The 25595-nt window shown below is 39.7% G+C and overlaps 1 protein-coding gene across 1 annotated transcript; it reads right to left on the bottom strand.

Annotated features, from left to right (window-relative positions):
* Positions 1 to 1840: 1840 nt before the first annotated feature.
* On the bottom strand, positions 1841 to 17882 carry gpr37l1b (G protein-coupled receptor 37 like 1b). Its single transcript, XM_061924356.1, has 4 exons — positions 17116 to 17882; positions 11792 to 12097; positions 9610 to 9981; positions 1841 to 2440 (listed from the first exon to the last, which is right to left on the bottom strand). The coding sequence occupies exons 1-4, from the start codon at positions 17668 to 17670 to the stop codon at positions 2267 to 2269; spliced, it is 1407 nt and encodes a 468-aa protein (XP_061780340.1). The 5' UTR covers positions 17671 to 17882; the 3' UTR covers positions 1841 to 2266.
* Between the last annotated feature and the right edge of the window lie 7713 nt (positions 17883 to 25595).

Raw genomic sequence — 25595 nt, 5'->3', positions numbered from 1 at the left:
GTGTGTGTGTGTGTGAGCATGTGTGTGTGTGTGTGTGTGAGAATGTGTGTGTGTGTGTGTGTGTGTGTGTGTGTGTGTGTGACTATGTGTGTGAATGTGTGTGTGTGTGTGTGTGTGTGTGTGTGTGTGTGTGTGTGTGTGTGTGAGAGAATGTGTGTGAGTATGTGTGTGTGCGTGTGTGTGTGTGTGTGTGTGTGTGAGAATGTGCGTGTGTGTGTGAGTGTGAGAATGTGTGTGTGTGTGTATGTGTGTGAGCATGCGTGTGTGAATGTGTGTGTGTGTGTGTGTGTGTGTGTGTGTGTGTGTGTGTGTGTGTGTGTGTGTGTGTGTGTGTGTGTGTGTGTGTGTGTGTGTGTGTGTGAGAGAGAGAGTGAGAGTGTGTGAGTGTGTGTGTGTGTGTGAGTATGTGTGTGAGCATGCGTGTGTGTGTGTGTGTGTGAGTGAGAATGTGTGTGTGTGTGTGTGTGTGAGTATGTGTGTGAGCATGCGTGTGTGAATGTGTGTGTGTGTGTGTGTGTGTGTGTGTGTGTGTGTGTGTGTGTGTGTGTGTGTAAGCATGCATGTGTGTGTGAGAAAGTGTGTGTGTGTGTGAGCATGCGTGTGTTGTGTGTGTGAGAACGTGTGTGTGTGTGTGTGAGAATGTGTATGTGTGTGTGAGTTTGTGTGTGAGAGAGTGAGAGTGTGTGAGTGTGTGTGTGTGTGAGCATGCATGTGTGTGTGTGTGAGAATGTGTGTGTGTGTGTGAGCATGCGTGTGTTGTGTGTGTGAGAACGTGTGTGTGTGTGTGTGTGTGAGAATGTGTATGTGTGTGTGTGTGTGTGTGTGTGAGAGAGAGAGTGAGTGTGTGAGTGTGTGTGTGAGTATGTATGTAGGTGTGTGTGTGTGTGTGTACGTGTGAGTACGTGTGTGTGTGAGAATGTGTGTGTGTGTGCGAGAATGTGTGTGTGTGTGTGTGAGCATGCGTGTGTTGTGTGTGTGAGAACGTGTGTGTGTGTGTGTGTGAGAATGTGTATGTGTGTGTGTGTGTGTGTGTGAGAGAGAGAGAGTGAGTGTGTGAGTGTGTGTGTGAGTATGTATGTAGGTGTGTGTGTGTGTGTGTGTGTGTACGTGTGAGTACGTGTGTGTGTGAGAATGTGTGTGTGTGTGCGAGAATGTGTGTGTGTGTGTGTGTGAGCATGCGTGTGTTGTGTGTGTGAGAACGTGTGTGTGTGTGTGTGTGTGAGAATGTGTATGTGTGTGTGTGTGTGTGTGTGAGAGAGAGAGAGTGAGTGTGTGAGTGTGTGTGTGAGTATGTATGTAGGTGTGTGTGTGTGTGTGTGTGTGTACGTGTGAGTACGTGTGTGTGTGAGAATGTGTGTGTGTGTGTGCGAGAATGTGTGTGTGTGTGTGTGTGTGTGAGTATGTGTGTGAGCATGCGTGTGTGTGTGTGAGAACGTGTGTGTGTGTGTGTGTGTGTGTGTGTGTGTGTGTATGTGTGTGTGTGTGTGTGTGTGTGTGTGTGAGAATGTGTATGTGTGTGTGTGTGTGTGTGTGAGAGAGAGAGAGTGAGTGTGTGTGTGAGTATGTATGTAGGTGTGTGTGTGTGTGTGTGTGTGTACGTGTGAGTACGTGTGTGTGTGAGAATGTGTGTGTGTGTGTGCGAGAATGTGTGTGTGTGTGTGTGTGTGTGAGTATGTGTGTGAGCATGCGTGTGTGTGTGTGAGAACGTGTGTGTGTGTGTGTGTGTGTGTGTGTGTGTGTGTGTGTGTGTATGTGTGTGTGTGTGTGTGTGTGTGTGTGTGTGTGTGTGTGTGTGTGTGATGACATCATCAAAAAAAAACAACCCACCAACAAGCAAATATTATTCATCGTTTTCTTTATTTTACAAATTTTACAGTCATTCTTGTAACCATGGCGACATCATCCCTTTTTATTTGGGGGTCCGGCGATGGTTACCGCGGCGACAGCTCTCATGTATTTCGACAACAAACTACTTTGATGGCGACGTGTGCGTTAATGTGTGCTGAGGATTAATGATAGCTTAGCATGTGGCGAGAGAGAGGCGAGGTCACATGACCGCCAGCGCAGGCCCCCATTGGATGCTTTTTCATGTTAATTCAAGTTTAGCGTGTTTAAGTTGCTACTTAAATGTTTGTTTTTTTTCCCCTCCAGTGGTTGTGCCCAAACGTCTCTAAGGTGACTACAGATGTCACTTCCTGCGCAGACAGGAAGCGGAGGCTGGGTGGCGGCGGAGGTGAGCGATGACAAAGAGCGAGGAGGAGGATGTTTAGCTGCTGATGGACAAGATGGCCGACGTGTCTTTCGCCTTGTCGAAGAAGATGGACGCCTCCTTGGCCGCCTTCAGTTTGACGTGCGCCGCGCTCGGCGAACCTTCCGCCGCGTTCCGCTGACACGCCTTGCAGCAGCAGCAGCAGCAGTCCACAAAGGCCCCGCCCAGCGCCTGCGGGAACGCAACACAGCGCCGCCGCGCCGTCAAACACGGACAAAAAAAGGCCACGCCTTCAAAGATATATGACAAAGCTAACATATTAACGTTAGCATGCTAACAGTTAGCATGCGTCAAGTACAAATTTTTTTTACGACTCTGAGGTGTATACCTTCAAAAATATATAAAAAAAAGCTAACATGCTAACTGTTAGAATGCTAAAGTTAGCATGTTAGCTTTTTTATATATATTCCTGAAGGAATATATAAAAAAGCTAACATGTTAACATTAACATGCTAACAGTTAGCATGCGTCAAGTACAAAAATGTATAACTCTGAGCTGTATACCTTCAAAAATATATAAAAAAGCTAACATGCTAACTGTTAGCATGCTAACATTAGCATGTTAGCTTTTTTATATATATTACTGAAGGAATATATAAAAAAGCTAACATGTTAACGTTAGCATGCTAACAGTTAGCATGCGTCAAGTACCAAAATGTAAAACTCTGAGGTGTATACCTTCAAAAATATATTAAAAAAGCTAACACGCTAATGTTAGCGTACTAACAGTTAGCATGCGTCAAGTACAAAAATGTATGACTCTGAGCTGTATACCTTAAAAAATATGTAAAAAAAGCTAACACGCTAACTGTTAGCATGATAATGTTAGCATGTTAGCATTTTTATATATATTCCTGAAGGAATATATAAAAAAAGCTAACATGTTAACGTTAGCATGTTAACAATTAGCATGCGTCAAGTACCAAAATGCAAAACTCTGAGGTGTATACCTTCAAAAATATGTAAAAAAAATCTAACATGCTAACATCAGCATGCTAACAGTTAGCATGCGTCAAGTACCAAAATGTTAAACTCTGAGGTGTATACCTTCAAAAATATGTAAAAAATCTAACACGCTAACATTAGCGTCCTAACAGTTAGCATGTGTCAAGGACCAAAATGTATAACTCTGAGGTGTATACCTTCAAAAATATATAAAAAAAGCTGACACGCTTATGTTAGAGTGCTAAAAGTTAGCATGTGTCAAGTACCTAAATGTATAACTCTGAGGTGTATACCTTCAAAAATATGTAAAAAAGCTAACACGCTAACATCAGCATGCTAACAGTTAGCATGCGTCAAGGACCAAAATGTATAACTCTAAGCTGTATACCTTAAAAAATATGCAAAAAAGCTAACACGCTAACGTAAGCATGTGTCAAGTACCAAAATGTATAAATCTGAGGTGTATACCTTCAAAAATATGTAAAAAAAATATAACATGCTAACATCAGCATGCTAACAGTTAGCATGCGTCAAGTACCAAAATGTTAAACTCTGAGGTGTATACCTTCAAAAATATGTAAAAAATCTAACACGCTAACATTAGCGTCCTAACAGTTAGCATGTGTCAAGGACCAAAATGTATAACTCTGAGGTGTATACCTTCAAAAATATATAAAAAAAGCTGACACGCTTATGTTAGAGTGCTAAAAGTTAGCATGTGTCAAGTACCTAAATGTATAACTCTGAGGTGTATACCTTCAAAAATATGTAAAAAAGCTAACACGCTAACATCAGCATGCTAACAGTTAGCATGCGTCAAGGACCAAAATGTATAACTCTAAGCTGTATACCTTAAAAAATATGCAAAAAAGCTAACACGCTAACGTAAGCATGTGTCAAGTACCAAAATGTATAAATCTGAGGTGTATACCTTCAAAAATATGTAAAAAAAAATGTAACACGCTAACATCAGCATGCTAACAGTTAGCATGCGTCAAGGACCAAAATGTATATTTCTGAGTTGTATACCTTCAAAAATATATATAAACAAAGCTAACACGGTAACGTTAGCGTCCTAACAGTTAGAATGTGTCAAGGACCAAAATGTATAACTGAGGTGTATACCTTAAAAAATATGCAAAAAAGCTAACACGCTAACGTTAGCATGCATGAAAGACCAAAATGTATAACTGAGATGTATACCTTCAAAAATATGTAAAAAAAGCTAACACGCTAACGTTAGTGTGCTAAAAGTTAGCATGTGTCAAGGACCAAAATGTATAATTCTGAGGTGTATGCCTTCAAAAATATGTAAAAAAGCTAACACGCTAACGTTGGCATGCTAACAGTTAGCATGCGTCAAGTACCTAAATGTATAACTTTGAGGTGTATACCTTCAAAAATATGCAAAAAAGCTAACTAGCTATCATTAGCATGCTAACTGTTAGCATGCTAACTGTTAGCATGCATCAAGTACTAAATGTATAACTCTGAGGTGTATACCTTCAAAAGTATGCAAAAAAGCTAACACGCTAACGTTAGTGTGCTAAAAGTTAGCATGTGTCAAGGACCAAAATGTATAATTCTGAGGTGTATACCTTCAAAAATATGCAAAAAAGCTAACACGCTAACGTTAGCATACGTCAAAGACCAAAATGTATAACTCTGAGGTGTATACCTTTAAAAAATATGTAAAAAAGCTAACATGCTATTGTTAGCATGCTAAAAGTTAGCATGCATCAAGTACCAAAATGTATAACTCTGAGGTGTATGCCTTCAAAAATATGTAAAAAAGCTAACACGCTAACGTTGGCATGCTAACAGTTAGCATGCGTCAAGTACCTAAATGTATAACTTTGAGGTGTATACCTTCAAAAATATGCAAAAAAGCTAACTAGCTATCATTAGCATGCTAACTGTTAGCATGCTAACTGTTAGCATGCATCAAGTACTAAATGTATAACTCTGAGGTGTATACCTTCAAAAGTATGCAAAAAAGCTAACACGCTAACGTTAGTGTGCTAAAAGTTAGCATGTGTCAAGGACCAAAATGTATAATTCTGAGGTGTATACCTTCAAAAATATGCAAAAAACCTAACACGCTAACGTTAGCATACGTCAAAGACCAAAATGTATAACTCTGAGGTGTATACCTTAAAAAATATGTAAAAAAGCTAACATGCTATTGTTAACATGCTAAAAGTTAGCATGCATCAAGTACCAAAATGTATAACTCTGAGGTGTATGCCTTCAAAAATATGTAAAAAAGCTAACACGCTAACGTTGGCATGCTAACAGTTAGCATGCGTCAAGTACCTAAATGTATAACTTTGAGGTGTATACCTTCAAAAATATGCAAAAAAGCTAACTAGCTATCATTAGCATGCTAACTGTTAGCATGCTAACTGTTAGCATGCATCAAGTACTAAATGTATAACTCTGAGGTGTATACCTTCAAAAGTATGCAAAAAAGCTAACACGCTAACGTTAGTGTGCTAAAAGTTAGCATGTGTCAAGGACCAAAATGTATAATTCTGAGGTGTATACCTTCAAAAATATGCAAAAAAGCTAACACGCTAACGTTAGCATACGTCAAAGACCAAAATGTATAACTCTGAGGTGTATACCTTTAAAAAATATGTAAAAAAGCTAACATGCTATTGTTAGCATGCTAAAAGTTAGCATGCATCAAGTACCAAAATGTATAACTCTGAGGTGTATGCCTTCAAAAATATGTAAAAAAGCTAACACGCTAACGTTGGCATGCTAACAGTTAGCATGCGTCAAGTACCTAAATGTATAACTTTGAGGTGTATACCTTCAAAAATATGCAAAAAAGCTAACTAGCTATCATTAGCATGCTAACTGTTAGCATGCTAACTGTTAGCATGCATCAAGTACTAAATGTATAACTCTGAGGTGTATACCTTCAAAAGTATGCAAAAAAGCTAACACGCTAACGTTAGTGTGCTAAAAGTTAGCATGTGTCAAGGACCAAAATGTATAATTCTGAGGTGTATACCTTCAAAAATATGCAAAAAAGCTAACACGCTAACGTTAGCATACGTCAAAGACCAAAATGTATAACTCTGAGGTGTATACCTTAAAAAATATGTAAAAAAGCTAACACGCTATTGTTAGCATGCTAAAAGTTAGCATGCATCAAGTACCAAAATGTATAACTCTGAGGTGTATGCCTTCAAAAATATGTAAAAAAGCTAACACGCTAACGTTAGCATGCCAACAGTTAGCATGCGTCAAGTACCTAAATGTATAACTTTGAGGTGTATACCTTCAAAAATATGCAAAAAAGCTAACACACTAACATTAGCATGCTAACAGTTAGCATGTTAACAGTTAGCATGCTAATAGATAGCATGCTAACAGTTAGCATGCATCAAGTACTAAATGTATAACTCTGAGGTGTATACCTTCAAAAATATGCAAAAAAGCTAACTAGCTATCATTAGCATGCTAACTGTTAGCATGCTAACTGTTAGCATGCATCAAGTACTAAATGTATAACTCTGAGGTGTATACCTTCAAAAGTATGCAAAAAAGCTAACACGCTAACGTTAATGTGCTAAAAGTTAGCATGTGTCAAGGACCAAAATGTATAATTCTGAGGTGTATACCTTCAAAAATATGCAAAAAAGCTAACACGCTAACGTTAGCATACGTCAAAGACCAAAATGTATAACTCTGAGGTGTATACCTTAAAAAATATGTAAAAAAGCTAACACGCTATTGTTAGCATGCTAAAAGTTAGCATGCATCAAGTACCAAAATGTATAACTCTGTGTATGCCTTCAAAAATATGTAAAAAAGCTAACACGCTAACGTTAGCATGCTAACAGTTAGCATGCGTCAAGTACCTAAATGTATAACTTTGAGGTGTATACCTTCAAAAATATGCAAAAAAGCTAACACACTAACATTAGCATGCTAACAGTTAGCATGTTAACAGTTAGCATGCTAATAGATAGCATGCTAACAGTTAGCATGCATCAAGTACTAAATGTATAACTCTGAGGTGTATACCTTCAAAAATATGCAAAAAAGCTAACTAGCTATCATTAGCATGCTAACTGTTAGCATGCTAACTGTTAGCATGCATCAAGTACTAAATGTATAACTCTGAGGTGTATACCTTCAAAAGTATGCAAAAAAGCTAACACGCTAACGTTAGTGTGCTAAAAGTTAGCATGTGTCAAGGACCAAAATGTATAATTCTGAGGTGTATACCTTCAAAAATATGCAAAAAAGCTAACACGCTAACGTTAGCATACGTCAAAGACCAAAATGTATAACTCTGAGGTGTATACCTTAAAAAATATGTAAAAAAGCTAACATGCTATTGTTAACATGCTAAAAGTTAGCATGCATCAAGTACCAAAATGTATAACTCTGAGGTGTATGCCTTCAAAAATATGTAAAAAAGCTAACACGCTAACGTTGGCATGCTAACAGTTAGCATGCGTCAAGTACCTAAATGTATAACTTTGAGGTGTATACCTTCAAAAATATGCAAAAAAGCTAACTAGCTATCATTAGCATGCTAACTGTTAGCATGCTAACTGTTAGCATGCATCAAGTACTAAATGTATAACTCTGAGGTGTATACCTTCAAAAGTATGCAAAAAAGCTAACACGCTAACGTTAGTGTGCTAAAAGTTAGCATGTGTCAAGGACCAAAATGTATAATTCTGAGGTGTATACCTTCAAAAATATGCAAAAAAGCTAACACGCTAACGTTAGCATACGTCAAAGACCAAAATGTATAACTCTGAGGTGTATACCTTTAAAAAATATGTAAAAAAGCTAACATGCTATTGTTAGCATGCTAAAAGTTAGCATGCATCAAGTACCAAAATGTATAACTCTGAGGTGTATGCCTTCAAAAATATGTAAAAAAGCTAACACGCTAACGTTGGCATTCTAACAGTTAGCATGCGTCAAGTACCTAAATGTATAACTTTGAGGTGTATACCTTCAAAAATATGCAAAAAAGCTAACTAGCTATCATTAGCATGCTAACTGTTAGCATGCTAACTGTTAGCATGCATCAAGTACTAAATGTATAACTCTGAGGTGTATACCTTCAAAAGTATGCAAAAAAGCTAACACGCTAACGTTAGTGTGCTAAAAGTTAGCATGTGTCAAGGACCAAAATGTATAATTCTGAGGTGTATACCTTCAAAAATATGCAAAAAAGCTAACACGCTAACGTTAGCATACGTCAAAGACCAAAATGTATAACTCTGAGGTGTATACCTTAAAAAATATGTAAAAAAGCTAACACGCTATTGTTAGCATGCTAAAAGTTAGCATGCATCAAGTACCAAAATGTATAACTCTGAGGTGTATGCCTTCAAAAATATGTAAAAAAGCTAACACGCTAACGTTAGCATGCTAACAGTTAGCATGCGTCAAGTACCTAAATGTATAACTTTGAGGTGTATACCTTCAAAAATATGCAAAAAAGCTAACACACTAACATTAGCATGCTAACAGTTAGCATGTTAACAGTTAGCATGCTAATAGATAGCATGCTAACAGTTAGCATGCATCAAGTACTAAATGTATAACTCTGAGGTGTATACCTTCAAAAATATGCAAAAAAGCTAACTAGCTATCATTAGCATGCTAACTGTTAGCATGCTAACTGTTAGCATGCATCAAGTACTAAATGTATAACTCTGAGGTGTATACCTTCAAAAGTATGCAAAAAAGCTAACACGCTAACGTTAATGTGCTAAAAGTTAGCATGTGTCAAGGACCAAAATGTATAATTCTGAGGTGTATACCTTCAAAAATATGCAAAAAAGCTAACACGCTAACGTTAGCATACGTCAAAGACCAAAATGTATAACTCTGAGGTGTATACCTTAAAAAATATGTAAAAAAGCTAACACGCTATTGTTAGCATGCTAAAAGTTAGCATGCATCAAGTACCAAAATGTATAACTCTGTGTATGCCTTCAAAAATATGTAAAAAAGCTAACACGCTAACGTTAGCATGCTAACAGTTAGCATGCGTCAAGTACCTAAATGTATAACTTTGAGGTGTATACCTTCAAAAATATGCAAAAAAGCTAACACACTAACATTAGCATGCTAACAGTTAGCATGTTAACAGTTAGCATGCTAATAGATAGCATGCTAACAGTTAGCATGCATCAAGTACTAAATGTATAACTCTGAGGTGTATACCTTCAAAAATATGCAAAAAAGCTAACTAGCTATCATTAGCATGCTAACTGTTAGCATGCTAACTGTTAGCATGCATCAAGTACTAAATGTATAACTCTGAGGTGTATACCTTCAAAAGTATGCAAAAAAGCTAACACGCTAACGTTAGTGTGCTAAAAGTTAGCATGCGTCATGCCACCTACCTTGCACAGGCAGAGGAGCAGCACCGGCGTGACTGCGGACTTGAGGAACAACAGGAAGTGATGCAGGAGCGCCAGCGTGGCCGCCGTGGCCTCGGAGACGGCGACGTCGGCGTACGCCAGCGCGATGGCGCACACGTGCTGCGGCAGCACGCAGGCGGCGTACACCAGCGCCAACGCCAGCAGCGTGCAGTTGAGTTGCTTCTCCGCCTCCTGCTGATGATGGCGCTTGTGGCCAGCAGCCAGGTCGCCGTGGTTACGCTGCTTCTGCGCCGAGCTGGAGTCGCTGTGGACGTTCCTGGTGGCCATCTGGCAGAGGACGGTGAAGAGCACCGGCAGGCAGAAGTAGCAACCAAACATCCACCACATGCGACCCTGTTGGGCGCCACAGGAATCTCATTACCCTCAACTCCCCACTGACTTTTTTCCTACGCTTTCACCCTGCGGCTTGTCAAACGGTGCGGCTATTTTAAAACTAAACTGGCCCAAAAAAAAAAGTTAGCATTTCAATGTTATAGCAGTTAGCATGTGTCATGTACCAAATGTTTGACTCTGAGTTGTTCTGCAAAATTGGCGAAAAAAGTAAGCATGCACATTTTAGTAATGCTAACATTATGTTAGCAATACATGCTAACATAACATTAGTAATGATAATGGTAGTATGCTGGATGTTAATAGAATGCTAACAATTAACAAGTGTCAAGCACCAAGCTATATGAGAAGCTCTATAAGTCTAAAGCGTTTGGCTGCAAAACTGTCTAAAAAAAGTTAGCATTTCAAAGTTATAGCATGCAAATATTGGCATGCTAGCAGCCAGCATGTTTCAAGTACGGAGTTATTTGACTCAAAAAGTAAGCATACAAATGTTAGTAATGCTAACATTATGTTAGCAATACATGCTAACATAACGTTAGTAATGATAATGTCAGTATGTTGGATGTTAATATTAGCATGCTAACAATTATTATGTCAAGCACCAAGTTATATGGTTCTGAGGCGTTTGGCTGCAAAACTGGCTAAACAAAGTTAGCATTTCAATGTTAAAGCAGATAGCATGTGTCAAGTCCCAAATGATTTGACTCTAAGGTGTGCCGCTGCAAAATTGTCTAAAAAAAGTAAGCATGCTAATGTTAGTAATGCTAACATTACGTTAGCAATAAATGCTGACGTAATGTTAGCAATGATAATGTTAGTATGCTGGATGCTATTAGCATGCTAACAATTAACATGTGTCAAGCACCAAGCTATATGAGTCTGAGGCTTTTGGCAGGAAAACCCGCTGAAAAAGTTAGCACAATAATGTCATAGCATGCTAGCATACTGATATTAGCATGCTGACCGTTAGCATGTTTCAAGTTATTTGACTCTCAGGGGTTCCGCTGCAAAATTGTCTAAAAAAATAAGAATGCAAATGTTAGCATTTATTGCTAACGTAATGTTAGCATTACTAACATTCGTTATGTTAGCAATGATAATGTTAGCATGCTAACAATTAACATGTGTCAAGCACCAAACTATATGAGTCTGAGGATTTCGGCAGAAAAACCGACTGCAAAAGTTAGCACTTAGCACATTACTGTCATAGCATGCTAGCCTGCTGATATTAGCATGCTAACAGTTAGCATGTGTCAAGCACCAAGCTATATGAGTCTGAGGCTTTCGGCAGAAAAACCGACTGGAAAAGTTAGCACTTAGCACATTACTGTCTTAGCATGCTAGCCTGCTTATATTAGCATGCTAACAGTTAGCATGTGTCAAGCACCAAGCTATATGAGTCTGAAATTTTCGGCTGCAAAACCGGCTGAAAAAGTTAGCATATTTATGTCATAGCATGCTAGCATGCTAATATTAACATGCTAATAGTTAGCATGTGTCAAGCACCAAGCTATTTATGTCTGAGGTTTTCGGCAGCAAAAGCGGCTGAAAAAGTTAGCATATTACTGTCATAGCATGCTAGCATGCTAATATTAGCATGCTAACAGTTAGCATATGTCAAGCACCAAGCTATATGAGTCTGAAATTTTCGGCTGCAAAAGCGGCTGAAAAAGTTAGCATATAACTGTCATAGCATGCTAGCATGCTAACAGTTAGCATGTGTCAACTTATTTGACTCCGAGGCGTTCCGCTGCAAAATTGGCTAAAAAAGGTGGTGGGTGTGGCTTATATACTGGGGGCGTGGCCTCACCTGGTGGTACCTGAGCATCAGCGAGTGCAGGGAGTCAGGTAGGAGGAGGGAGAGTGGCGAGGAGGCGGTGATGACGCAGGAGTCCACCGGGGGCCCCACGGCGGGGGTGGTCCTGGCCAGCTGCCACAGGAAGAGCTCGGGGCCCGACAGCAGCAGAGCGGCGAGCCACACCAGCAGCAGCTTGAGCAGCACCGAGCGGCAGCGCTCCACTCGCCGCGTCTTGGGCTGCGACGAGCTGGTGGCGGCGTGGAAGCGGTCGATGCCCAGAGCGCACAGCGTGAAGGACGTGACGCCCAGAGACACCACCTGGACGCCCCAGAGGGGGAACCGTGATATGTCAGGGGAAGGGGGCGTAATGCCATCTTTAGTGTTAGTGAAGAACTATCTTGACATATACAGATAAGAAAAAAATAAACATTCACTTTAGGGGGGGAGCATGAAAAAAATTCTTAAATGGAGGGGTTGGTGCCCCGGGGGGGGGCACCGTGAGATGTCGGGGAAGGGGGCATAATACAATCTTTAGTGTTAGTAAAGAAGTATCTTGACATATACAGATAAGAAAAAAAAACATTCACTTTAGGGGGGGGCATGAAAAAAATTATTGAATAGAGCAGTGGGCGCCCCAGGGGGGTGACCGTGAGATGTCGGGGTAAGGGGGCGTAAAGCCATCTTTAGTGTTAGTAAAGAACTATCTTGACATATACAGATAAGACAATAAAAACATTAACTTTATTCGGGGCGTGAAAAAAATTCTTAAATAGAGGAGTGGGCGCCCCAGGGGGGACACTGTGAGATGTCGAAGGAAAGGGGCGTAATGCCATCTTTAGTGTTAGTAAAGAACTATCTTGACATATACAGATAAGAAAAAACAAACATTAAATTTAGGGGGAGGCGTGAAAAAAATTCTTAAATAGAGGAGTGGGCACCCCAGGGGGGAACCGTGAGATGTCGGGGGTAGGGGGGGTAAGGCCATCTTTAGTGTTAGTAAAGAACTATCTTCACATATACAGATAAGAAAAAACAAACATTAACTTTAGGGGTGGGGGGGGGAATTCTTAAATAGAGGAGTGGGCACCCCAGGGGAAGGGGGGCCCGGGAAATGTCGGAGGAAGGGGGCGTAATGCCATCTTTAGTGTTAGTAAAGAACTATCTTCACATATATGTCATGTCGGTGTGATATTGTTTTGTTTTAGTCATGTTCTTTTTTGTTTTTAGGCTCTTTGTGCACTTTTGTTTGTTTTGTCACCACAGCAACCCATTAGTTTCACCTGTCATGTCACGCACCTGTTTCACGTTTTGAGTCACGCACCTGTTTTCACTGATCATGTCACTGCTATTTAAGCCTGTCTGTTTCTGTTCTTCGTCCTGGTGACATTATCCTTTCATACCATGCTTCTTCTGACACCCCCGCTACCTCGTTTTGTCTTCATGCTACCATAGTTCCATGCCAAGTAAGTTTTTGTTTATTGTTCATAGTTTCTGCCTTTGTGCAAGTTTTGTTTCATTAGTCTCGTTTGTTCTCCGCCATTGTGTGCGCCTTTTGTTTGCGCCTTTTGTTTGCTTCCTTTTTTGTAGTCTGTTAGTGTTTAAAATAAAAGATGTACTTACATTCACGCCCTGCCCGCGCCAACTTTCCTTTGCATTCCGGGAAAACAAACCCCAAAGTCCACGTATTGACAATATACAGATAAGAAGAAAAAAAACATTCACTTTAGGGGGGGGCGTGAAAATTTTTCTTAATAGAAGAGGAGTGGGTGCCCCAGGGGGGAGACCGTGAGATGTCAGAGGAAGGGGGCGTAATGCCATCTTTAGTGTTAGTAAAGAACTATCTTGACATATACAGAAAATTTAAAAAAAACATTCACTTTAGGGGGGGCGTGAACAAAATTCTGTCCCTTAGGGGGGGACATAACAGAAAATGATTGAGAACCACTGGCATAACTTGACCACTTGACGGTTTACAACGTGACATGGGCGTGTCTACCTGTAATTACTTGTGCTAGCCCCGCCCCCTCTAGAAGAGCTAACAAGTAGAGGGGGGGCATGAGAGCCCATTGTGAAATAGTGTATGTCTTGACACATACAGATAGAGAAATAAACATTCACTTTGGGGGGGGGTGAAAAACATCTTAAATAGTATATAGATTAGAAAAAATAAACATTAACTTTAGGGGAGGGGGCGTGAAAAAAATTCTATCCCCTAGGGGGGGCGTGACAGAAAATAATCGAGAACTATTGAACTGGGGGGAAACAAATGAATGTCCCTTAGAAAGATTCAACTATGAGCAAGTTCTAAACAGATGCTCCTGGGGGGGCATGACTAGTGTGGGGGGGCGTGAGAGGCAACAGCATAATAGGGTATATTTTGACACATTAGGGGGGGTGGGAAAAAAAATTAAGTAGAGGGGTGGGTGCCCCTGGGGGGGCGGGGCTGTGAGGTGTCGGGGGGAGGGGGTGTAATGCCATCTTCAGTGTTAGTAAATAACTATCTTGACATATACGGATAACAAAAAAAAAAACATTCACTTTAGGGGGGGCGTGAGAAAAAAATCTTAAATAGAGGAGTGGGCGCCCCAGGAGAGGGGGCACCGTGAGATGTTGGGGATAGAAGACGTAATGCACATCTTTAGTGTTAGTAAAGAACTATCTTGACATATACAGATAAGAAAAAAACCCATTTACTTTAGGGGGGGCATGTGAAACAAATTCTTAAATAGAGGAGTGGGCGCCCCAGGGGGGACGGTGAGATGTCTGGGGAAGGGGGCGTGATGCCATCTTTAGTGTTAGTAAAGAACTATCTTGACATATATAGATAAGAAAATAAAAACATTCACTTTAGGGGGGGCATGAAAAAAATTCTTAAATAGACGAGTGGGCTCCAAAGGGGGGGAGGGGGACCGTGAGATGTCGGGGGCAGGGGGAAAATGCCATCTTTAGTGTTAGTAAAGAACTATCTTGACATATACAGATAACAAAATAAAAACATTCACTTTACAGGGGGGCATGAAAAAAATTCTTAAATAGAGGAGTGGGTGCCCCAGGGGGTGACCGTGGGATGTCTGGGGAAGGGGGCGTAATGCCATCTTTAGTGTTAGTAAGGACTATCTTGACATATACAGATAACAAAATAAAAACATTCACTTTACAGGGGGGCGTGAAAAAAATTCTTAAATAGAGGAGTGGGCGCCTTAGGGGGGGCACCGTGGGATGTCGGAAGAAGGGGGCGTAATGCCATCTTTAGTGTTAGTAAAGAACTATCTTGACATATACAGATAAGAAGAAAAAAATATTCACTTTGGGGGGGGGGCGTGAAAAAAAAAATCTTAAATAGGAGTGGGTTCCCCAATGGGGGTTCAACGTGAGATGTCGGAGGAAGGGGCATAATGCCATCTTTAGTGTTAGTAAAGAACTATCTTCACATATACAGATAAGAAAAAAACAAAACATTAACTTTAGGGGGGGGAGCGTGAAAAAAAAAATCTTAAATAGAGGAGTGGGTGCCCCAGGGGGTGACCGTGAGATGTCGGAGGAAGGGGGCGTAATGGCATCTTTAGTGTTAGTAAAGAACTATCTTGACATATACAGATAAGAAAATAAAAACATTCACTTTAGGGGGGGGCATGAAAAAAATTCTTAAATAGACGAGTGGGCTCCAAAGGGGGGGACCGTGAGATGTCGGGGGAAGGGGGCGTAATGCCATCTTTAGTGTTAGTAAAGAACTATCTTGACATATACAGATAACAAAATAAAAACATTCACTTTACGGGGGGGTTTTGAAAAAAATTCTTAAATAGAGGAGTGAGCGCCTCAGGGGGAGGCACCGTGGGATGTCGGAGGAAGGGGGCGTAATGCCATCTTTAGTGTTAGTAAAGAACTATCTTGACATATACAGATAAGAAGAAAAAAATATTCACTTTAGGGGGGGCGTGAAAAAAAAAATCTTAAATAGAGGAGTGGGTTCCCCAATGGGGGAAACGTGAGATGTCGGAGGAAGGGGGCATAATGCCATCTTTAGTGTTAGTAAAGAACTATCTTGACATATACAGATAAGAAGAAAAAAACATTCACTTTAGGGGGTTTGTGAAAAAAAATCTTAAATAGAGGAGTGGGCGCCCCAGGGGGGGCACCGTGGGATGTCGGGGGAAGGGGCGTAATGCCATCTTTAGTGTTAGTAAATAACTATCTTGACATATATAGATAAGAAAATAAAAACATTCACTTTAGGGGGGGCCTGAAAAAAATTCTTAAATAGAGGAGTGGGTGCCCCAGGAGAGGGGGCACCGTGAGATGTCGGGGATAGAAGGCGTAATGCACATCTTTAGTGTTAGTAAAGAACTATCTTGACATATACAGATAAGAAAAAAAAAACATTTACTTTAGGGGGGCGTGTGAAAAAAATTCTTAAATAGAGGAGTGGGCGCCCCAAGGGAGGCACCGTGAGATGTTGGGGGTAGGGGGGGTAATGCCATCTTTAGTGTTAGTAAAGAACTATCTTGAAATATACAGATAAGAAAAAGAAAACATTCACTTTATTGGGGGTGTGAAAAAAAATCTTAAATAGAGGAGTGGGTGCCCCAGGGGGGGGCCCCATGAGATGTTGGAGGAAGGGGGCATAATGCCATCTTTAGTGTTAGTGAAGAACTATCTTGACATATACAGATAAGAAAAAAAACCCATTAACTTTAGGGGGGACATGAAAAAAAATCTTAAATAGAGGAGTGGGGGCCCCAGGGGGGAGCCGTGAGATGTCGGAGAAAGGGGGCATAATGCCATCTTTAGTGTTAGTAAAGAACTATCTTGATATATACAGATAAGAAAAAGAAAACATTCACTTTAGGGGGGTGTGAAAAAAATTCTTAAATAGAGGAGTGGACGCCCCGGGGGTGGTGGCACCGTGAGATGTCGGGGAAAGGGGGCGCAATTCCTTCTTTAGTGTTAGTGAAGAACTATCTTGACATATACAGATAAGAAAATAAAAACATTCACTTTAGGGGGGGGCGTGAAAAAAATTCTTAAATAGAGGAGTGGGTGCCCCAGGGGCGGGGGCCCCGTGAGATGTCTGGGGAAGGGGGCGTAATGCCATCTTTAGTGTTAATAAAGAACTATCTTGACATATACAGATAAGAAGAAAAAAACATTCACTTTAGGGGGGGCGTGAAAAAAATTCTGTCCCTTAGGGGGGGCGTGACAGAAAATAATTGACAACCACTGGTGTAACTTGACCACTTGCCGATTAAGAACGTGACATGGGCGTGTCTACCTGCAATTACTGGCACCAGCCCCGCCCCCTTTAGTAGAGCCAACCCCCTATAAGCCCCGCCTACCTCCATATAAGGCACCATGCGGCAGGTGACGTCGCCCAGGACCCTCCTATGGGTGAGCTGGTTGAGGAGCACCACGGGCAGGCACAGCACCAGGACCAGGAAGTCCCAGAACGCCATGCTGGCCAGCAGGTAGTTCCAGGAGGACCTCATGTAGAAGTTGTTCCACACGATGCACATGACCGCCATGTTGCCCACCACGCCCAGCGCCAGCAGCAGGCCGGCCGCCAGCAAGATGGCGTAGGCGGCGTAGGCGGCGCCCGTCAGCGGGAAGAAGGGGTTGAAGAGTCCCTGGTCTTTGCTGGCGTTCCTACCGCCGTCCGTCCAGTTGGACAGCGAGCTGACGTGCGGCGGCGTCACCGAGTCGTTCTCAAAGGACTGGCTGAAGGTGGACTGTTGCTCGTCTTCGTCGGCGCCACGGGCCGGGCGGAGGCGCTGCTCCCGGTCTAGGTCCAGGACCTCCGCCAGGTCGGGGCTCTGAGACCGACTGAGGGTTCTGCTGGGCGTGAAGAGCAGCGACGCCAACACCAACAGAACCGCGGTCGACGATGGCGCCATGGTGCTGATCCACTTCAGTCCTCAAGGTCAGCGGGAAGTTCTCACCAAAGGTTCTGACGTGGGGGGGGGAAACTCCTCAAGTGATTCTCCGGTCCAAAGTTCTTCTCTACTCATCCATGAGGGGCCCGAACGGAACCATGAGGGTCCAAGTCCTGTTGGAGCTGCTCCCTTTGGGATGGAGACAGCAGAGTGACTGCGAGTCCTGGACTACGTGGGACAAGCGGCAGCCAGGGAACGCACACACACGCACCCAGTTCTTGGCTGCATTCTGCCGCCCCCCACTGGTCATTCAGAGTACTGCACGCTGCTAACTTTAGCATGTTTTGCTACACACTTTGTTTACTCAAATATTACATTATATTTAGGTTTCTTACTTCTTCTTCTTCTCCACATTTTTCACCCCATTCAAAGCGTTCTAATTTCAAACTGTTCCGCCTATTCGGGAATAGCGGGCTTTCCCTTGACTAATTCCAAAAATTCCCAGATTTCCCAAAATTCCAGGTTTTCCGGGACATTTCTCCCATTCAAAATGAAATGGCAATTTTTCAAACTTACACCATTTTCAAATTTTTTCTACCGATTCAAACCATTCCACTGTCAACATATTTCACCATCCTGGAAATTCAAACTACCCTTTTTTCCAAGTTAAAAAAAATTCCAGGATTTTCCAGAATTCCTGGTTTTCCAAAGCCTCATTTTCACCCTTTTTTTTGTCGACTACTCCTTCCACATTTTTCAACCCACTTCAACCGTTCTACCGTCAAAATATTCATCTTCATTATTAAAAAAAACCGAAGTGTTTTTGTTTTTTACTGGAAAAATTCCCGGTTTTACCGAAATTCCAGGAATTTCGTAATACCATTTTTCAATTCAACAGGTTACTACTTCAACATTTCTCGGCCAATTTGGAAAATTCCAACACCAACATATTCAATTCATTTAGACCATTCAAGTTTTTTACCATTTTCAAAAAAACTCCCGATTTTCCCGAAATTCCCACTTTTTTTTTTTTAGAAATTCCCATTGAAATGAATGGGACATTTTTCAAAGTTCCACAACTCCCACATTTTTCATCTTATTCTAATTGTTTCAACTTCAAAATATTCAGCCTATTTGGGAAATGTGTGCGCTCTACTTCAACAATTGAAAAAAGAATTCCAGGATTTCCCATAATTCCTATTTTTTTTCCTTCCATTTTCCTCATTCAAAATAAGTTGTCCATTTTTCACATTTTTCAACCAATTCAAACCATTCCACCTTCAACACATTTCACCATCCTGGAAATTCAAACTACCCTTTTTTCCAAGTTCCAAAAATTTCCAGGATTTTCCAGAATTCCTGGTTTTCCAAAGCCCTTTTTTCACCCTTTTTTCTGTCGACTACTCCTTCCACATTTTTCAACCCACTTTAACCGTTCTACCATCTAAACATTCCTCTTAATCAGGACAAAAAAACAAAGTTGTTTTTTGAACTGGAAAAATTCCCGGTTTTACCGAAATTCCAGGAATTCTGTAATATCATTTCTTAATTCAACATGTTACTACATTCAACCAATTTCAAAAATTCCAACACCAACAATTTCCACTCATTCAGACCATTCAAGTTTTTGACCATTTTCAAAAAAAATTCCGCTTTTCCCGAAATTCCCACATTTCTCATTTAATTCTAACTGTTCCAACTTCAAAATATTCAGCGTATTTGGGAAATGTGTGCTGTACTTCAACATTTCTTTAAAAAATTCCAGGATTTCCCATAATTTTTTTTAAATTTTTTTTCCATTTTCCCCATTCAAAATAAATTGTCCATTTTTCAAACTTCCACCATTTTCACATTTTTCAACCGATTCAAACCATTCCACCTTCAACACATTTCACCATCCTGGAAATTTAAACTACCCTTTTTACAAGTTCCAAAAAAATTCCAGGATTTTCCAGAATTCCTGGTTTTCCAAAGTCCTATTTTCACCCTTTTTTCTGGCGACTACTCCTCCCACATTTTTCAACCTACTTTAACCGTTCTTCCATCTAAACATTCCTCTTAATCAGGACAAAAAACAAAATTGTTTTTTCAACTGGAAAAATTCCCGTTTTTACCGAAATTCCAGGAATTTTGTACTATCATATCTTAATTCAACATGTTACTACTTTAACATTTATTCAACCGACTAAAAAATTCCAACACTAACAATTTCAACTCATTCAGACAATTCAAGTTTTTTTGTTTTTTTTACCATTTTCCAAAAAATTCCCGCTTTTCCCGAAATTCCCACATTTAAAAAAAATTCCCATTGAAATGAATGGGACATTTTTCCACAACTCCAACATTTTTCATCTGATTCTAACTTTTCCAACTTCAAAATATTCAGCCTATTTAGGAAATGTGTGCTCTACTTCAACAATTCCGGGATTTCCCATAATTCCTTTTTTTTCCTTCTATTTTCCCCGTTCAAAATAAATTGTCCATTTTTCAAACTTCCACCATTTTCACATTTTTCAACCGATTCAAACCATTCCACCTTCAACACATTCCACCATCCTGGAAATTCAAACTACCATTTTTACAAGTTCAAAAAAATTCCAGGATTTTCCAGAATTCCTGGTTTTCCAAAGCCCTATTTTCACCCTTTTTTCTGTCGACTACTCTTTCCACATTTTTCAACCCACTTTAACCGTTCTACCATCTAAACATTCCTCTTAATCAGGACAAAAAACAAAGTTGTTTTTTGAACTGGAAAAATTCCCGGTTTTACCGAAATTCCAGGAATTCTGTAATATAATTTGATAATTCCACAGGTTACTACTTCAACATTTATTCAACCGATTTCAAAAATTCCAACACCAACAATTTCAACTCATTCAGACCATTCAAGTTTGTTTTTTTTACCATTTTCCAAACAATTTCCGCTTTTCCCGAAATTCCCAAATGTTTTAGAAATTCCCATTGAAATGAATGGGACATTTTTCAAAGTTCCACAACACCCACATTCTTCATCTGATTCTAACTGTTCCAACTTCAAAATATTCAGCCTATTTGGAAAATGTGTGCTCTACTTCAACAATTGTAAAAAAAAAAAAAAAAAAAATCCAGGATTTTCCAGAATTCCTGGTTTTCCAAAGCCCTATTTTTTCTGTCGACTACTCCTCCCACATTTTTCAACCCACTTCAACTGTTCCACCGTCAAAACATTCCTCTTCATTGTGAAAAAAAAGTGTTTGTTTTTTTAACTGGAAAAATTCCCGGTTTTACCGAAATTCCAGGATATCCGTAATACCATTTCTCAATTCAAAATGTTACTACTTCAACATTTCTCGACTGATTTGAAAAATTCCAACACCAACCATTTCAACTCATTCAGACCATCCAAGCTTTTTACCATTTTCAAAAAAATTCCCGCTCTTCCCGAAATTCTTTTTGGGAAATTCCCTTTGAAATAAATGTGACATTATTCTAAGTTCCACAACTCCCACATTTTTCATCTGATTCAAACTGTTTCAACTTCAAAATGTTCAGCCTGTTCAGGAATTGTGTGCTCTACTTCAACAATTCTGAAAAAAATTCCCGGATTTTCCATAATTGCTTTTTTCCCCCCCCTTTCCCCATCCAAAATGAATTGTAAATTTGTCAAACTTCCACAACTCCCAAATTTTTCAACCAATTCAAACCATTTCACCTTCAACACATTCTACCCATCCTAGACATTCAAACAACCATTTTCCAGGTTAACCACATTTCCAGAAATTCCTGTTTTTTTTCTAACCTTATTTCCAACCTCTTTCGTTTGATTACTCCTTTTCCTTTTTTCATCCCATTTCAACTGTTCCACCGTCAAAATATTTTTTTAAGTCAGGACAAAAAAACAAGTTGGTTTGGGAACTAGAAACATTCCCGGTTTTCCTGAAATTCCAGGAATTCCATAATACAATTTCTCAATTAAAAACTGCAACTACTTCAACATTTATTGACCGATTTAAACAATTCTAACACCAACCAATTCAGCTAATTCAGGATATTCACGATTTTTTCAAATCCTGCTTTCCAAAAATTCCCAAATTTCCAGGAAGTTCTCATTGAAATTAATGGGATATTTTTCCAACTTGCACAATTCCCATATCGACCTATTCAAACCATTCCAAAAATCAACACATTCAATTCATCCTGGAAAATTCAAACAACCATTTTTCCATGTTCAACAAATTTCCAGGAATTCCTGGGGTTGTTATAACCTTATTTCCAACCTTTTTTAATGCGATGACTCCTTTCACATTTTTCAACCCATTTCAATCATCGTCAAAACATTCCTCTTATCCAGGACAAAAAGAATAGTTGGTTTAGAAACTTGAAAAATTCCCAATTTTTCTGAAATTCCATAATACCATTTTTCAATTAAAAAACTGTTACTACTTCAACATTTATTGACCGATTTAAACAATTCTAACACCAACCAATTCAGCTAATTCAGGATATTCACGATTTTTTCAAATCCTGCTTTCCAAAAATTCCCAAATTTCCAGGAAGTTCTCATTGAAATTAATGGGATATTTTTCCAACTTGCACAATTCCCATATCGACCTATTCAAACCATTCCAAAAATCAACACATTCAATTCATCCTGGAAAATTCAAACAACCATTTTTCCATGTTCAACAAATTTCCAGGAATTCCTGGGGTTGTTATAACCTTATTTCCAACCTTTTTTAATGCGATGACTCCTTTCACATTTTTCAACCCATTTCAATCATCGTCAAAACATTCCTCTTATCCAGGACAAAAAGAATAGTTGGTTTAGAAACTTGAAAAATTCCCAATTTTTCTGAAATTCCATAATACCATTTTTCAATTAAAAAACTGTTACTACTTCAACATTTCTTGACCGATTTAAACAATTCCAACACCAACCGATTCAGCTCATTCAGGACATTATGTTCCAAATTTTCAAAAAATTCCCGCTTTTCCCAAAATTTCCAAATTTCCAGGAAATTCCCATTGAAATGAATGGGACATTTTTCCAAGTTGCACAATTCCCACATTTTTCAACCTATTCAAACCATTCCAACATCAACACATTCCACTCATCCTGGACATCCAAACTAACACTTTCCCAAGTTTCAAACCAAAGTACGGTTTTCCTGGAAATTCAAACTCTTCAACATTCCAAACCATTCCAACATTCAAACTATTCTTACATTCATTCTGTCAGCATTTCATTTCAACTTCAGCATTGGAGCATTCACACCTCATCTAGTTATAATTATTATTATTCGACTTAAACCAGGGGTGTCCAAAAGTTTTCCACCACTAAAAAGTCAAAGCATTTTGATAATTTATTTTGTTAAAAAAATAATAAAAATAAAACCGACATTACATGTATATTTACAAACAAAAAGTTGTGTTATACAGTAGGTGACAAAGGTAAATTGAATAATTATTTAATGATAATAAATATTACAACATTTGTGCTTTTTATCATTACATGATGTATTTTTCTTTCTTTTTATACTTGTATTGCCACAAAACGACGCAGGCCAACAAAACCCGAACAGTGGCCCGCAAATGGCCCCCGGGCCACACTTTGGACACCCCTGCCCCAAAACCGGCCCCAAACACACACACACACACACACACACACACACACACACACACACACACACACACACACACACACACACACTCTCTCTCTCTCTCTCAGTATTTTACTGTCATTTAAACATAATTATTGACTCAAGTTGGTTTAAAAATCACTTATAGTAACACATGTTATTTAGGTTATTTAGGTCGGGGGGGCCTAGCGGCTCCCTAAAATAATAATGATAATAGTACATAATTTATAACAAACTTACAAAAAGGAATATATATATATATATATATATATATATATATATATATATATATGTATGTGTGGGAAAAAAATCACAAGACTATTTCATCTCTACAGGCCTGTTTCATGAGGGGGGGTACCCTCAATCATCAGGAGATTTTAATGGGAGCATTCGCATACCATGGTTTATATAGGGCACAGAGTGGGTGGGTACAGGCTGGCCTAGGGGCGTGGTGATTGGCTCATGTGTTACCTAGGAGGTGTTTCCGTCTATGGCGGCATGTTACAATTTCGCTGCGCTTGTTGAGGGATGACAGGTCTGGACGGTAAATAATAAACAGTTTCTCTTTCAAGCATAGGTTGCATCTTTTATTACCACTATTGTAAGGTGTGCTGGATGCAAGAATTTGCCATGTTATTGAATATTCAACATTATTGTCTTTGAGGTCCCAAATGTGTTTGCTGAGTTCTGTGGTGTTTCGCAGGTTTTTGTTCCTGAAAGAAGCCTTGTGATTGTTCCATCTGGTTTTGAATTCTCCCTCGGTTAATCCTACATATGTGTCGGATGTGTTAATGTCCTTGCGTATTTTTGCTTTTGTGTCGATGAGACATTCCTCTCACAAACCAGATGCACAAATAAATGTGACCTAAACACTACCCTGAAAAACCAGCAGAGGGCACTGCAGCCAGAGTGGTCTCGGTCACAGAGCATTGTATGAATTATATGCAAAATGCTCGGAGTTCTCTGCACAAAAACAATCCACATCTTTACAGAGAGAACGCACAACGGGCCTGAGCTTGCTAACGTTAGCGTTGTATTAGCTAATGCTAATTCATCCAGTTAATCTGAAAGACCGTGCTAGCCGCTTATTTTATTGTATCAATGCCGTTTAATGACCTTGTCCCGATGTAGATACTGATCTCTTATCAGTGCAATGTGTGGCTCTGGCTGCAGTGCCCTCTGCTGGTTGTTAAGGGTAGTGTGTAAGTCACATTTATTTGTGCATGTGGGAGGAATGTCTCATCGACACAAAAGCAAAAAAGCGATCCACATATGCAAATTCAATACAAATACAAAATCAAGCATATTTATATTAATAATATTTAGAAATACACGTTTATTTATACAAATTCTTGATTTATTTGTATGTCACATTTTTATATTTATACATTTTATTTGTATGTATTTTCATATCTCAAAAATATATTTGCAAATACGCGTTTATTTATACAAATTATTTATTTATTTGTATATCATATTTGTATTTGTATATTTATTAATATATGCATGTCAGGCTTGTCCCTGACAGTTTGGTCATGTTTTAGTTTTTCCTCTGTGTCTGTCTATTTCCTGTTAGCGCACTTATTTTGTCTTTATTTCCTGCTTGTATCCCTGAGTGTTTTTTTCCCCTCAGCTGTGGCTGATTGGCACCGGGCCACACCTGGTGTCAATCATCCAGCTGCTATTTAGACCTGCTTTGTCCTCCTGTCAGTGCTGGATTATTGTAGCTTCTACCTGTTGATTGTCGCTACTGCCTGTCATTTATACTTGTCGTTGAAGCTTTGTCTACGTCTGTTCACTCTGCTCATGTCATAGTTCCTTCGTGTCACAGTAAGTGTTTTTGTTTCTTGTCCAGTTAGCCTTTGTGCTAGTTTTTGTTCATAGCCAAGTTTGTTGTCCGCCTTGTGCGCACCTTTTGTTTGTTCTTTTTTTTATAGTGTTAAATTAAATCATGTTTTCCTGCTCAATGCCTGCCGCCATCTCTGCATCTTGGGGTTCGTCACCTACACACTCTGACAGTGCATACTGTATGTATTAATATCATATTGATGTATATAAGTTGATGTGAGACAATACTACTTCCATAGAAAAATGGCCAATTCATTTTGAATGGGAAAAATGTCCCAGAAAACCTGGAATTCAGGGTAACAGTTAGAGATGCTACCTCCAGTAGAAGCATTTAAGTCCCATCTTAAAACTCATTTGTATACTGTAGCCTTTAAATAGACCCCCTTTTTAGACCAGTTGATCTGCCGTCTCTTTTCTTTTCTGCTTTGCCCCCCTCTACTGCGCGGAGGGGGGGGAGACACAGGTTCGGTGGCCACGGAT

The sequence above is a fragment of the Nerophis lumbriciformis genome, linkage group LG01 (genome assembly GCF_033978685.3).
Source record: "Nerophis lumbriciformis linkage group LG01, RoL_Nlum_v2.1, whole genome shotgun sequence".
Taxonomy (NCBI): domain Eukaryota; kingdom Metazoa; phylum Chordata; class Actinopteri; order Syngnathiformes; family Syngnathidae; genus Nerophis; species Nerophis lumbriciformis.
Note: the sequence above shows the minus strand (reverse complement) of the source record. Positions and strands in the feature narration are given on the sequence as shown.